Source organism: Macrobrachium rosenbergii, chromosome 5 (genome assembly GCF_040412425.1).
Source record: "Macrobrachium rosenbergii isolate ZJJX-2024 chromosome 5, ASM4041242v1, whole genome shotgun sequence".
In the NCBI taxonomy this organism is placed as follows: domain Eukaryota; kingdom Metazoa; phylum Arthropoda; class Malacostraca; order Decapoda; family Palaemonidae; genus Macrobrachium; species Macrobrachium rosenbergii.
This window is the reverse complement of record NC_089745.1, coordinates 41,540,490-41,555,489: the sequence shown is the minus strand read 5'-3', so window position 1 is coordinate 41,555,489 and position 15,000 is coordinate 41,540,490. Positions and strand designations below refer to the sequence as shown.

Below are 15,000 nucleotides of genomic sequence, written 5' to 3'. Positions count from 1 at the left end.
TCTACAGTAACTGCACTACTATGCCGTGTAACGCAAAGGTAGAAACACAGTGCTAATGAGAAATAAGCATGATGAACAAAATTATCGTTGTTCTGGCATGGATCTTTTTTACAAGTCAATTTAGATCCTAATGAGGCCATCTCTTTCAAAACTCATCAATTTTGAAGGAAAATTAATAAATGTAAAAGAGTGTATGTCTGCACACAACCAGGGCACACTGGTATATATGTTTGTAACTGAATTTTTAGTTCGTGCCAAAGCCTAAACCAATTTTAAAAATCCTGTAGTCAAGACTAGTAATTGTAGTATAGTTTAGGCCTGTCCCAAATATCATTTCTAACAGCCCCAGACCAGCTATAGTTAGATAGCCGCACCTGAATAGACAGGATGTGCCAGCGTACTCGAGAGCCGCAAGATAAATATGGGGGCTGTCCAATGATGGTTTATTTAACTTAACAAAGATGGTGTACAGATCACACGGGACAAATGGCACTGGATGAATGTCTGCCAGGTGTAGGGAGACCGAACCTAGTTGAATCCCATACAGGAATGTGTGCTTTGTTTAAGGTGGTAAAGGATAACCCCTCGGCCTTAATCAAAAGTGAAATCATGGCAGAATGTGATGCCAATCAAATATTGAGCAGTAGAAAAACAAACTGGAGTTTGTGTTGTCTTTGTCAGAAGGACAAAAGAGGTGAGCATTGACATCACCTCAAGTCATCATGTCCTAGACCATGATGGGTACACAATGCTGGCAAGGAACATTCCATGTTCAGTGAAATTAATGAAATGCCACTGATAATGGATCCAGCAAGGCTGTGTGAAGTGTGATGGCATAGAGGTATGATAAACCACTTGCTCAGAAAAATGCAGCAAAAATACCATGTGAACTGTCATTTCTTGTTTAACAACACTAAACTGGACCGTGCAAGAAACCGACAATCCAATGACCAGACCAGCAACACTGAGACTCATTCATGAAAATTCAGCTGAACCAGTCTGACAATGAAGTTTGCATTTTCTGTAGAAAGTGGCACCTGCATCTGATCTCAGACAGGCTAGTACTAAGGGCCTTGACTTGAAATTATATGAATGTGCAGAGATACTATAGTGATGGCAAGCTCCTATATGACTGGTGGGGATGTTTGCAAAGGAGTTTTATAAAAATGCCTTCAACACAATCCCCATCAACAGAAAAAGGTCCTACCTGAGGGCCTTGAGAAAGACCAAGGTAGCACTAAGTCAGAATCAGATAATTATAGAAAAACTCTGTCAGAACTGAAAAAGACATAATTGTTGAAAAAACCTTTGTTCAGATGATCCAGTCACATTTCTCTCTGGCAGATATTTGCCACCTCTACCAACAACGTATGGAACAATTATGTAGAGTCACCATGTAAATTCTAAATAATAAAAGACAAACTTGGCAATAAAATAATAACTAATGAGGCTAATAAATAATAATAATCATGATTAACTTGCATTTCAAAAGGATTATAAGACAAAAGTCACATTCTCTCAATCATCTGATCTTTCTTGAGGCAGTTAATTGAAAGCAACAAAAAACATTCTCAGAAAGTCAATTTGATAATCAGTCAATTTTGATGGCACATTTTCTGAATGGACATAAGTTATCAAACATCACATCCTCTCCTGCTCCAGTTTCCAGGGATGGTTGAGCATGGGGCTGACATCAAGTTATTTTCCTTTATTATTTGGAGCAAAAGACAGAACAGGCCATTGCAAACATTTATGAGTTTAACTATATATCATAAAAAGAGGGAGCAACAACTCATAGATTTTTTCATAATTCACAAAATACCATTCCCAGTTTTCGTTCTGATGGCAAGAATTATTTATCAAATATGGTTTAACAAGAGATCAAAAGATTCTATTTTTATGGTATGATGACGACACCACCAAAGCCGTTTGCCAAAATGCAGAAAATATATAATTTCATATTAGATTAATCTCTGCACATAAACAGCTCAGATGCCACAGTTAGCAACATCATGTTTCAAGGCGAAGATGAAGTGTTTTGATAAAACAATTTGCATATAGCAAATATGATTGTTCACATTTCAATGCTAATAACTGTATTTTGATGAATTAATTAATTTATTTAATTAAAGAGATGTAATCGTTACACAATCCCTTTCGTTCAATGCATCAAGGAGAACACTGTACAGAAAGACAGCAACCTTATAGCTTTTCCATATGAATAATTTCAAGCTCTGAATCGCATTCCTGATTGAGCGACAAATAAGAAAGCCATTACCCAAACGAGAAAGTCAATTAGACAAAAATAAATAAACAAAAAAAATTGCTGCCGAAATATCACCAAGTTTCTAAATGGCCAACAGTGAAAGTCAGAAAGTGTGTCGTAAAAATTCTAGGTTAGCAGAAGGCTCTCCACTTCCAGAGCGAGAATCCAGGGGCGCCTCGTACCAAATGGTACGGAATTTCTTCGACTGCTGACGTTGAAGAGTGTCAAAGAAACGAGCAGGTAAAGGTTACTGCTGATTTATTACAGATCAGGCGGCATATTGTTGCCGACTGATCCGGGCCGTGAGCAGAAATGGAGGATGTGACCTGAGGTCGAACAATAAACAATAGATAGTGAACGAGTACACTACAAGACAAAGAACAGAAAGACTGATGATCCAGTCTTGATGCCTAGAATGAAGAAACATGTGATACACAATGTGTCCATGCCTATAAATACCATAAAGAAAAATGATTAAAATGACCTTTGAGGGCTACGCACTTTGGCGTGACTAATTTGCCTTGAAGAAAACGAAGTCACCAAAGAAAACAAGCATCAGCAGACTTGTATTAATGGCGCCGCCGACAACACATCCAGCCTCAAAGCTGAGACCAGGCTACAACGTACTCCCCAAGACGAGGGACGCAAGGTGACAACCCTGAACCACCCATCCAACTGGCGCAATAACCTAAGACACTGCCAACAAGACAGCTGTTTGTTCCCTTCCTGGGCAGACAAAGTTGCCCAGATGTCTGAAATGTTGCTGGATTGCGTTTGGGCGGAAGGGTGCTGCTGTCCTGCCGGCACTCTCCGACAGGAAGTCTTCAGGCCAGACTGGAAACCCAGTCGCTCCTGCCTGGAAGTGACACCCGGAATCTTGCTCCATGCCGTTATGCCACAGAACATGGGTCCAAGACCATCACGGTTAGTGGTGACACAGATGTTCTTGTCGAAGACAGTGTGGCGGACTGACAATCTAGGGCTAGACGAAGGTGGTTGCTCTGTCGATGGCCAGAGCCTGCAAGCTGCGAACTTGCTGTGCCACGACCTGAGCCTCTGCAGAGAGAAGGTGAATGGCGATCATCCGTCCATGCGTTCTCAGGCACCACAGGGGTTCCCCAGGTTTGTTCAGCTGGGGCAAGAAGACCGCCTGGCTCATGGAACATCTTTCCAGAGGCCTCCAGCTGATGTTCTCCAAACTGAGTCACTCCACTCTCAGAGTGGAAGAGGGATGAAGGTCCTGGAGAGGTTTGGAACTTATGTTCAACCAGGCACTGCTGGCACTGTGGATGAGGCTAGCTGTGGTGGTGTGGTGCGTGAAAACCAAGGGGCAGTATGAGCCAGGGCACCAACCAGGGAGCTCTCCAACAGGACCAAGCGGGCCCCAGGCTGGTTGTTATGTGGGGCAGGCCACCCAGTGTCAACCCAACTGGAGAACCCCTGCCTGGCGGGGATGGCAAAAGTCTTCTGCATGGGCGTGGCAAGTCCTCTGAACAACCAACCACCGCTTAGCCAAGAGGCCAACAGCTCCGCCAAATGGGGAAGCAAAGCAGGCTGATGGGAAAGGTGCAAGTGCTACAGGCTGGGAACTTCCTGCCCCCGACTTGCAAATGTGAAGTCTAGATAAACCCACTTGCCCTGGTCTTCAGTGCAGATAATCTGTTTGCCCAACGCTGTGGCGCTTTGCACCCGTCTTATCCTCGAATTTTTGAAAGCAGTTTGGGTTGAGAGACCTGCCATAGATTGGTGAGAGGCCGTGGATGATGTCAAATACCTGGTTACAGTCTTAGAGGCTGGAACCATACCATTACTGGCCTGTGCTGATGTCACAGAGCAGACTAGTTAAACTGTCTGGGTCACATGAATATACCATTAAATGTGAACAGTTGGTATGCTGGGGTTTCTGGGTCAGCTGCCTGGATAGAAAAAACTTTATGGCAACATTTTGTACTGCATCTTGGTTCAATTCATTTAGTAGAGGGTTTTCAATAAAATTTTTCTTGTATGGAACATTTTTATAACAGGTAAAAGTCGAGGCTTAAAAAAAAAAACTGGAATATGTCCATCCAAGACCATGCTCCCCTTGCTTCGTGAATCGTGAACCAGTGGCTGGTGGTCTGTGAAAAAGGGCGCCATCTCCAGGAGGAACTTCAGGTGCCAACTGCCGGTTTCTAAGAGCGCAGAGTAGTCCTGGAAGGTGCTGTATCGAATTTCATGCTTTGAACTTATTTGAAGAAGGCGATGGGCTGGGGCGCCGTTGATGATTTGCTCCAGAACAGCACCGCTGGCAACGTTACTGGCGTCTTTTCGTCAGCTGGAGAACCAATTGGGATTACTGGTGTGCCAAGGCGGTTGCCTGTGGGAGGGCGAACCTTATACCGAGAAAAGAATTGCTGCTGGCTGGGTCCCCAAGACAGGGACTTCGGTTGACCTTTTAGGACTTCCGTCAGGGGCCGTGGTGTGAACCCGGGATCGAAGCGATAGTCCGAAGCTCAATCCCAACTCCTGGACGCCTTGATGGAGGTGGGGTGTGGAAATAACTCACAATCCACTTTAATTATAAGAGGGCGGACGCCTGTCGGAGATACCTCGTGACACAGGAACTCTGGTTTAAAAACAACGGTGTACACTTGTCAAAACGGACGACGAGGCCGTTTTCTTGGAGGCGCTGGAGGACTGCTTTGATGTGCTAAGGTGTTGAATGAGACCTGGAAAATATGAGAATGTCTACAGTTGACGCGAGAATTTTAGGTCCCCAGGATGCTGTCCATGAGCCTGCTGGAAGGTGGCACTGGCGTTCTCAGCCCGAGAAGGTGGAGAAGAGCGAGACACATAGGACCCGAAGGGCGTGATGATGTATGTCTTTGGTATGTCCTCTGGCGCAACAGGTACCTGAAAATAAAATTTAAGAATCCAACGACAGTGAATATTTTGGCCCCAGTGAAAGGTCAGGCCGTCGTTCCGTCTTTCATATTGGGCAGAGGGTAGTGGTCGGGCTCCGATGCAATGTTGAGCCGTCTGTAGTCGCCGCAACCCCTCCAGGAGCCGTCCAAGTTTCTGCACCATGTGGAGGGGGAGGCCCATGGACTGGAGGCTTTCCTGCAGATGCCCATCCGTTCCATCTCCGCGAATGCTTTTTTCGCCTCCTGAAGGCGCTGAGGGGGAAGCCTGCATGAACTTCGCATGTGTCGGGGCCCTTTAATCACTATATGGTGGTATATGCCGTGCTTGGCTGGGGCCCCGGGGACTTGGCGGCTCGGCTTAAACACCTCAGGGAACTCCGACAGAAGGTGTGCGTACTGGTGGGGGCGACGGCGCTGATGGTGGGTCTGGGTCCCGCCGTTAACGGGAGAGACCGGCGGGAGTCGTGTCGAGGAGGCGCTGCCCCAAACGACCAGCAGGCCGGTGCGCCAGAAAATCATCGCCCCCAGGAGTGGGGTTCCTCGCCCGCGATTGATGAAGTCCCAGGAGTAACTCTGGCCAAGGATGGAGATCGATTCAGGAGCCTGGTGCCGTAGGAGAGGATGGGGTTCCGTTGGCGGCCGTCAGGAAGTCGGCCGGGTCTGGTGTCTGGTTGCGGTCCTCTGGATGCTGGGAAGACCGACTTGAAGGCTCCTGTGTCGACCAGCATCATCCTGCCGGAGACGGTGTCGCGGACGAAAACCTACTGTTTTGAGGCCCTGGGTTCTTCGGCTGCCATGGCGGCCTGTCCTGCTGGCCGCCGCCACCGTTTTTGAACGGTTGAACGAGCAGGGCGGCAGGCAGTTTAAAGGCGTCCTTTCCGAACCACTTGTGATAGCGACAGAAAAAAACGGGGACCACCGTCTAAGAACAGGTTCGGTGGACGTCTGTTGGCGATGGCGTTGACGGGCTGCTCTACGTCCTCTTCAGGCTGGGCCGGAGCTGACCGGCTGAGTGGCCGGTTTTAGCCGCTGTGAAGCCTTGACGGAGTCTGTGAGGTGTTGTGCCGCCTCTATGAGGTCCTTTACAGGCATGGTGACCTGGTTGTGTACTTCCGGGAGGAGTTGGCGAAGAAAATTTCCGTGCACGAAGCTTATCTCCTGCCGCTTGTTAATAATACCGAGACTGGTGTTGACAGGGAGATTATAAGACCATGCCCCAAGCGTCTCTTGGTTCGAGGTACGTGGATTATTGGCAAGTCGATAGCACAGGCGCGCCCGCCAGCGATGGGCAAAAAGCATTAAAAATGGAGGAACTTTTTGTGGTGCTGTATGTGAGGGTGAGTGTTTCGGTACCGAGATGAGTTTGTTGTCACATACGTCCTCCCAGATGGGCGTTGAGCACTTATGTCGGCCTGTAGGATTTCGTCCGATTTATTTCCGCGATTCTGAAGTGGCTCTTACCCTCGCAGCCACCTCGATGGGTTGCCCTGCGTAAACGGGCGCAGCTTTAGGTGAGGGCGGCCCGCGATTGTGTTGCCCGCCGTCGGTGTTCGGGCGCTGGTGTGGAGTTGCGGAGGGCCTCGATGCGGGGCGGGCGCGGCTGCGATGGGATTTTTCGTAAACCTCGAGTCCGCGGGGTCCGTTTAACTGCATGAAGGAGGGGATATCCGCGTCCATGCTCGCTTCCTACCCCCTTACTGGAGTAGGATACGACGGCGTCAGTACGCACTTGCCAAAAATGCGCCGTGTGGTTCGCTAGTGACGCTGGTGGGTACGCCGACGAGTCAGCTCACGCTCAAACGCTGGTTACAGCGCATGTTTAGGCCGCTAAGAGCGTTTTTTGAGAAATCAATGGAGCCAAGACTGAGCAAATATGAGTCCGCTTAATGGCCCGGGATACTTCGGGGTCACCACTGTATTTGTCAAAGAAACGAGCAGGTAAAGGTTACTGCTGATTTATTACAGATCCAGGCGGCTTATATTGCACTCGCATTCTGTGAGAGACAATGGAATTGACTGTGACCTGAGGTCCAATAAACAATAATATGCAGTGAACGCAGTACGAATTACAATACGAAAACATACAGAGACACAATATAGATACAGTCTTGATGCAAAATGAAGAAACATGTGATACACAATGTGTGACATTCGTATAAATACCATAAAGTAAAAATGATTAAAATGCGTGACCTGGCACGTTTTAGGCGTGACTAATTTAGCTTGAAGAAAACGGAAGTCACCAAAGAAAACAAGCTCAGCGGAGACTTAATTAATGGCGCCTTTGTAAACACTATCCTGGCGCCTTCGAATGGTGACTTTACAACGTCAGTCTCGCGCTTAAAGAGTAGTGAGTCTTCAAGGTGCTATTGCAGGGCAGAGAACAAACGTTCACGTCTGATTTTATTTGGTTTAATTTCTTTTGTTGATGACATTTAACCATTACCAGCGGATGTTCTCGCTTCAGACCCATACCCCCATTGAAAAGCAAGACACAGAAAGACCCTTACCCCTACTGAAAAGCAAGACGCAGAAAGACCTATACCCTTATTGAAAAGCAAGACACAGAAACACCCATACCCCTATTAAAAGCAAGACACAGAAAGACCCATACCCCTTCTGAAAAGCAAGACACAGAAACGCCCATACCCCTATTGAAAAGCAAGACACAGAAAGACCCATAACCCTCTTGAAAAGCAAGACACAGAAACGCCCATACCCCCATTGAAAATCAAGACACAGAAAGACTCATGCCCCTATTGAAAAGCAAGACCCAGAAAGACTCATAGCCATACTGAAAAGCAAGACCCAGAAAGACACATATCCCTGTTAACCAGAAAGACTCATACCCATATTGACCACAAAGATTCATACCCCTATTGAAAAGCAAGACCCAGAAAGACCCATACCCCTATTATCCAGACAGACCCTTACCAATATTTACCAGAAAGGCCCATACGCTTATTGAAAAGCAAGACCAAGAAAGATCCATAACCATATTAACCAGAAAGACCCATATCCATCTTGACAAGAAAGACCCATGCCCCTACTAAAAACCAAGACCCAGAAAGACCCATACCCCTATTAACCAGAAAGACCCATACCCCTGTTAACCAGAAAGACCCATACCCATATTGACCCATACGCCTATTGAAAAGCAAGACCAAGAAAGATCCATAACCAGAAAGACCATACCAATATTGACCAGAAAGACTCATACCCATATTGAAAAGCAAGAACCACAAAGACCCATACCCTATTAACCAGAAAGACCCGTACCCATACTGACCAGAATGACCCATACCCCTATTGAAAAGCAAGACACAGAAAGACCCATACCCAAACTGAAAAGCAAGACCCAGGAAGACCCGTACCCCTACTGAAAAGCAAGACCAGAAAGACCTATACCCCTATTAACCAGAAAGACCCATACCCATATTGACCAGAAAGACTCATACCCCTGTTGAAAAGCAAGACCCAGAAAGACCCATATCCCTATTAACCAGAAAGACCCTTACCAGTATTTACCAGAAAGGCCCATACGCTTACTGAAAAGCAAGACCAAGAAAGATCCATTACCCTATTAACCAGAAAGACCGATACCCATACTGACCAGAAAAACTCATACCCCTAGTGAAAAGCAAGACCAAAAAAGATCCATACCTCTATTAACCAGAAAGACCCAAACCCATATTGACCAGACTGACCCATACCCTTATTGAAAAGCAAGAAACCAAGAAAGACCCATGCCCCTATTAACCAGAAAGACCCATACCTATATATTACCCTATTGTAAAGCAAGACCCACAAAGACCCATACCCCTATTAACCAGAAAGACCCATAACCATATTGACCGAAAGACCCATACCCCTATTGAAAACCAAGACACAGAAAGTCCCATACCCCTACTGAAAAGCAAGACACAGAAAGACCCATACTCCTATTGAAAACCGACACAGAAAGACCCATAACCCCACAGAAAAGCAAGACGCAGAACGACCCATACCCCTACTGAAAAGCAAGACATAGAAAGACCCATACCCCTATTAACCAGAAAGACACATACCCATATTGACCAGAAAGACTCAAATCCCTACTGAAAAGCAAAACCAGAAAGATCCATACCCCTATTAACCAGAAAGACCATACACATATTAACAAGGGAGACCTATACCCTATTGAAAAGCAAGACCTAGAAAGACCCATGCCCCTATAACCAGAAAGACCCATATACATATTAAAAAGAAAGACCCATACCCCTATTGAAAAGCAAGACCCAGAGAGACCCATACTCGTATTGAAAAGCAAGACCAAGAAAGACCCATAACCCCACAGAAAAGCAAGACGCAGAACGACCCATACCCCTACTGAAAAGCAAGACATAGAAAGACCCATACCCCTATTAACCAGAAAGACACATACCCATATTGACCAGAAAGACTCAAATCCCTACTGAAAAGCAAAACCCAGAAAGACCCATACCCCTATTAACCAGAAAGACCCTTACACATATTAACAAGGGAGACCTATACCCCTATTGAAAAGCAAGACCTAGAAAGACCCATACCCCTATAACCAGAAAGACCCATATACATATTAAAAAGAAAGACCCATACCCCTATTGAAAAGCAAGACCCAGAGAGACCCATACTCGTATTGAAAAGCAAGACCAAGAAAGACCCATAACCCCACAGAAAAGCAAGATGCAGAACGACCCATATCCCTACTGAAAAGCAAGACATAGAAAGACCCATACCCCTATTAACCAGAAAGACACATACCCATATTGACCAGAAAGACTCAAATCCCTACTGAAAAGCAAAACCCAGAAAGACCCATACCCCTATTAACCAGAAAGACCCTTACACATATTAACAAGGGAGACCTATGCCCCTATTGAAAAGCAAGACCTAAAAAGACCCATACCCCTATTAACCAGAAAGACCCATATACATATTAAAAAGAAAGACCCATACCCCTATTGAAAAGCAAGACCCAGAGAGACCCATACTCGTATTGAAAAGCAAGACCAAGAAAGACCCATACCCCTTCTGAAAAGCAAGACCTATGAAGACCCATATCCCTACTAACCAGAAAGACCCATACCTATATTAACCAAAAAGACCCATACAACTATTGAAAAGCAAGACCCACAAAGATCCATACCACTATTGAAATGCAAGACTCAGAAAGACCCATAACCCTATTGAAAAGCAAGACCAAAAAAGACCCATATCCCTATTAACCAGAAAGACCCATACCCATAATAACCAAAATGACCCATACCCCTATTTAAAAGCAAGACCCAGAAAGACCTATACTCTTATTGAAATGCAACACCCAGAAAGACCCATACCACTACTGAAAAGCAAGACCCAGAAAGATCCATATCCATATTTTCCAGAGAGACCCATACCTTAACCCAAAGGACCCATACCCCCACTGAAAAGCAAGACCCAGAAAGACCTATGCCCTTACTGAAAAGCAAGATGCACAAAAACCCATACCCCTATTGAAAAGCAAGACCCAGAGAGACCCATACCCATATTGAAAAGCAAGACCCAAAAAGACTCATCCCCCTATTAACTAGAAAGATCCATACCCATATTAACCAAAAGACCCAAATCACTATTGAAAAGCAAGACCCAGAAAGACCCATACCCCTACTGAAAAGCAAGACCCAGAAAGACATATCCCTATTAACCAGAAAGACCCATACCCATATTAACCAAAAAGATCCATACCCCTATTGAAAAGCAAGACCTAGAAAGACCAATTCCCCTACTGAAAAGCAAGATCCACAAAGACCCATACCCTTATTGAAAAGCAAGACCCAGATAGACCCATATCCCCATTGAAAAACAAGACCCAGAAAGACCCATACCCCTATTGAAAGGCAAGACCCATACTCCTGTTGAAAAGCACGATACAGAAGCACCCATACCCCTATTGTAAAGCAAGACCCAGAAAGACCCATACCCCTATTAACCAGAATGACCCACACCCCTATTAACCATATTGACCAGAAACACCCATAAACACTGACCAGTCACTGATAAAAACTGTACAGCAATGGGCATAATAAGTGAGTTCATTATGCGATTACTAATTAAAATCCTATTCTCTCTCTCTCTCTCTCTCTCTCTCTCTCTCTCTCTCTCTCTCTCTCTCTCTCTCTCTCTCTCTCTACAAAACAACGGGGCCGAGTTCGATCTCCCCCACCTGAGAGAGGAAAAAAATGGGGCGGACACGTTCCTTAAAATTCTATAATGCCTATGCTGACCTAAAACTTAGCGATCAGTACTCCTTTAAACGTATACCGTCACGTCACGTGATGCATTGTAGGCATTACTACAGGCTGACTGCAGCGTCCCTTTGGCCTTTAGCTGCACCCAATCTTTAGCCTTTTACTGTACCTCCATTCACCTCCCCTGTCTCTATTCTTGCTGTCCAATCCCTCTAACTATTACTTCTTAGCATAACTGTGGGATTTTCCCTAAGTACCACCTTCGGATGCTTGTATTTCACCTCCATTGTTTTCTGGATCTCTTTATTTTGCTGTTCAACCGCTCCAGCTCCTTCTCCCTATGTTAAGCGATGAATGGCCGAAAGTACCCCAGTGTCAGGCTTGACATACTAAAATTCGTAACTAAATCAATCATTCATCAGATACTTCTTACATTGTAAGACTGATTAGTCTGTACTATTAGGAATCCCGTTTGCAAACCCAAAGTTGAGAATCTCTGCTTTTAATTAACAGGGGTTATTTTTTATTTATTTATTTTTTTTTTTTTTACATAAACTCGGCCATTGCACTCGAGAGTTTTGAAAACAGGACAGCTAAAAATTTTATACATATACAGATTCGCAACATTTAGCGTTTTGAATTATCTCTGTAACTAGGATTGTCCAAAAGCATCGCTGGCAATTATTAGGCTAAGTTCAAACATCATAGACGTGTTTGAAGAGAAATTTTACACAAACAATAGGGAGTGAATTACCATAATATGTCTCGATTGCAATTATCTAAATGACACTGATGAAGGTTCATTAGGCGGCTAGAACTGAAGAAAACTAAAAAAAAGAGATATATACTCACAAGGGAAAATTAACAGAAATACTACAGAAAAAAAATTTTAAAAATCAATTTATGATTCCCATTTTTCTATCTTTTATTTTGACCCTAACCAATAATTTCCTAAATCCATCTCCAGTTATAAACTTTACTTTCCCCTGTCAATTTTAACTCTTTCCCTTGTTCACATTCAGACGAGGAATACCGACACAAAGACTAGAGAGAGAGAGAGAGAGAGAGAGAGAGAGAGAGAGAGAGAGAGAGAGAGAGAGAAGCCTGAGGGGGAAGAGACTTTCGTGGAGAAAGGCTTCTAAACGTTATTAATATAGACTTCAAAGGCGAGAGGGGGGGTGCAGACTTTCGTGGAGAAAGGCTTCTAAACGTTATTAATAAAGACTTCTTCTTTCCATACAAATTCTATTTTGAATGCCATCCCACATATTACTGAGTTTCCTCTGTGGCTAAAGGAATTAAATTAATTAAAATTATACTTGTTAGATTCATATCACATACCTGTTTACTTTACACCAAGTTTGACAGTTAATGAAAAGAACTTTGCTTCAGTTTAATACAATGTATCAAACTTCAGAAGTTCAAGCGAAGATGCAATGCATTATAACCCTAATACAGATCTCCTTGTATTTTATTACTTATATTTTTTCTTCTTATTTACTAATTTGTTAACTTGTTTTTCCGTGTTTAATAAGTGATCTCTTCTTTCTCTATTTCCTATTACCTTCTGTTACTTCTTCTGAATGAACACCATATTCTTTGGAAGCTTAAATTTCAAGTCAATGGCCCCCGTGGTGGGCTGGTTCCTCATGAATAGGGTTCATCGTCTGTCTAATAATAATAATAATAATAATAATAATAATAATAATAATAATAATAATAATAATAATAATATCATTTATTATGTAATCGACAAATAATATACTGATGAATTGGAATTGGAATGGGAATATAAAATTTAGGCCAAAGGCTAACGGCTGGGACCTATGAGGTCATTCACCGCTGAAAATAATGATGAAGCAATTGTTAGGGAGGGTGGAAAGTAAGATGAAAGAAAGAGAATATGAACTAAGGCACGGGAAAAGGAACGAAAGGGGTTGCAGTGAGTAAGATTAGTTTATGAGATCCTGCTTCGTCTCAGAATCGAGGAAAGAAGAGAAACGCCCCAGAACATGAAACCTGGCGTAGCCTAGTCCCATAATGAGTTCCTTTCAGGCGAATATTGAACTGTCATCTCTAACTGTCTCCTAATTCAGAGGCGCCACGATCTCACCGAGTAGTTACTGGTCCAAGGATCGTTCTGATGTCTCTCTTACACTCTTACCCTTATCTCTCTATTTCACTATTTTATACCTCTCGCATGCGCTGCTATCTCATGCACTCTCACTCATTTTTACCGTCACTATCTTTCAAATCATTATCTCTTTCACTCTCACCCCTGTATCCTTCATTCTCACACCTGCCTCTTTGGCTCTCATCCCTATCTCTTTCGGTCTCACTCTGACCTCTTTCACTCCCATCCCTGTATCTTTCACTCTCACCCCCTGTACCTTTCACTCTCACCCCTGTATCTTTCACTCTCACCCCTATCTCTTTCGTTCTCACCCTTATCATCTCGCTCTTACCCATATTTCTCATGTTCTTATTAGCATTACAATTTTTACTCTTATCTCTTTTGCTCTTCCATTTAAATATAACTTGTTACTCTTATATCACCCAACTGATTCACTAAGTTTCCATTGCTTTGCACAAACATGTTTCTTAAATGTAAGCCATGTTTATCGTGATAACTAGTAAACAGCTGCGAATGTAAGCGCGTAAACACCACGTAATATACAAAATCTATCTTAAAATACAAACAACCTTGTAAACAGTTGCAAAAAGTGCAAAAAGCATGTAAATATCATTAGTATAAAAAATTTATCTTAAAACAAAAAAATAGTAAACAGCTACAAAAAAAAAAGTGCAAAAGTAAGCACGTAAACACCAAGTACAACATTTATCTTTAAAAATTAGTAAACAGCTACAAACAAGCGCAAAAGTAAGCAAGCAAATACCATTAAATATGAAAATAACTTAAAAAAAGAGTAAACAGCTACAAGCAAGTACCAAAGTAAGCAGGCAAACATAATTTAATATAAAAAAATTATCTTTAAAAAAGAGTAAACGGCTGCAAACAAGTGCAAAACTGAACACGCAAACGTCATAGAAAGCAAACAAATGAACAAACATACCCTGCCGAAGTACATGATGCTTTCCAGTAGCATTCCATACATCTTGTCACTATGGCCGACGGCGATCTCGTGATGGGACTTCCTTATATTCCTTTTAATTATTATCCAAAAGTAACCTTCAATTTTCCAACAACACAATCTTCACTCTCACGTCACGTACAGGCCGGGTTAATTGCACAATGAACCACTCATTCAATGGCATCGTTATGAATAAATATCAGCCTGTAACACTCTGCGCTTTTCTGAAAATTCTTCGATGTTTTCTTTGCACTAATTTATATATATATTCCTTCGCTTCTCTACGTTATCATTCAGTAAGTCTTGGTGCACTCGCTGACTACCTGAAATGGAAAATAACAAGAAACGTCATTTTTCAGATACATCAATAAATGTTGTTAACCAATTTACACACACATATATATGTATGTACAGTACAGTGTATATATATATAATATATGTGTATACATATAATATATAATATACTATATAATATATATATATATATATAT

The 15,000-nt window shown here is 43.2% G+C and overlaps 1 protein-coding gene across 2 annotated transcripts in view; it reads right to left on the bottom strand.

The window, feature by feature from the left end:
* Nucleotides 1-15,000, bottom strand: part of LOC136838712 (soluble guanylate cyclase 89Db-like) — a 198,848-nt gene that overhangs the window by 91,213 nt on the left and 92,635 nt on the right. For both annotated transcript variants that reach the window (XM_067104132.1, XM_067104133.1), the window contains exon 2: nt 14,492-14,832. In XM_067104132.1, the coding sequence (XP_066960233.1) occupies nt 14,492-14,533 (42 nt within the window). In that variant the 5' untranslated portion in view covers nt 14,534-14,832. The remainder of the gene's footprint in view (nt 1-14,491; nt 14,833-15,000) is intronic.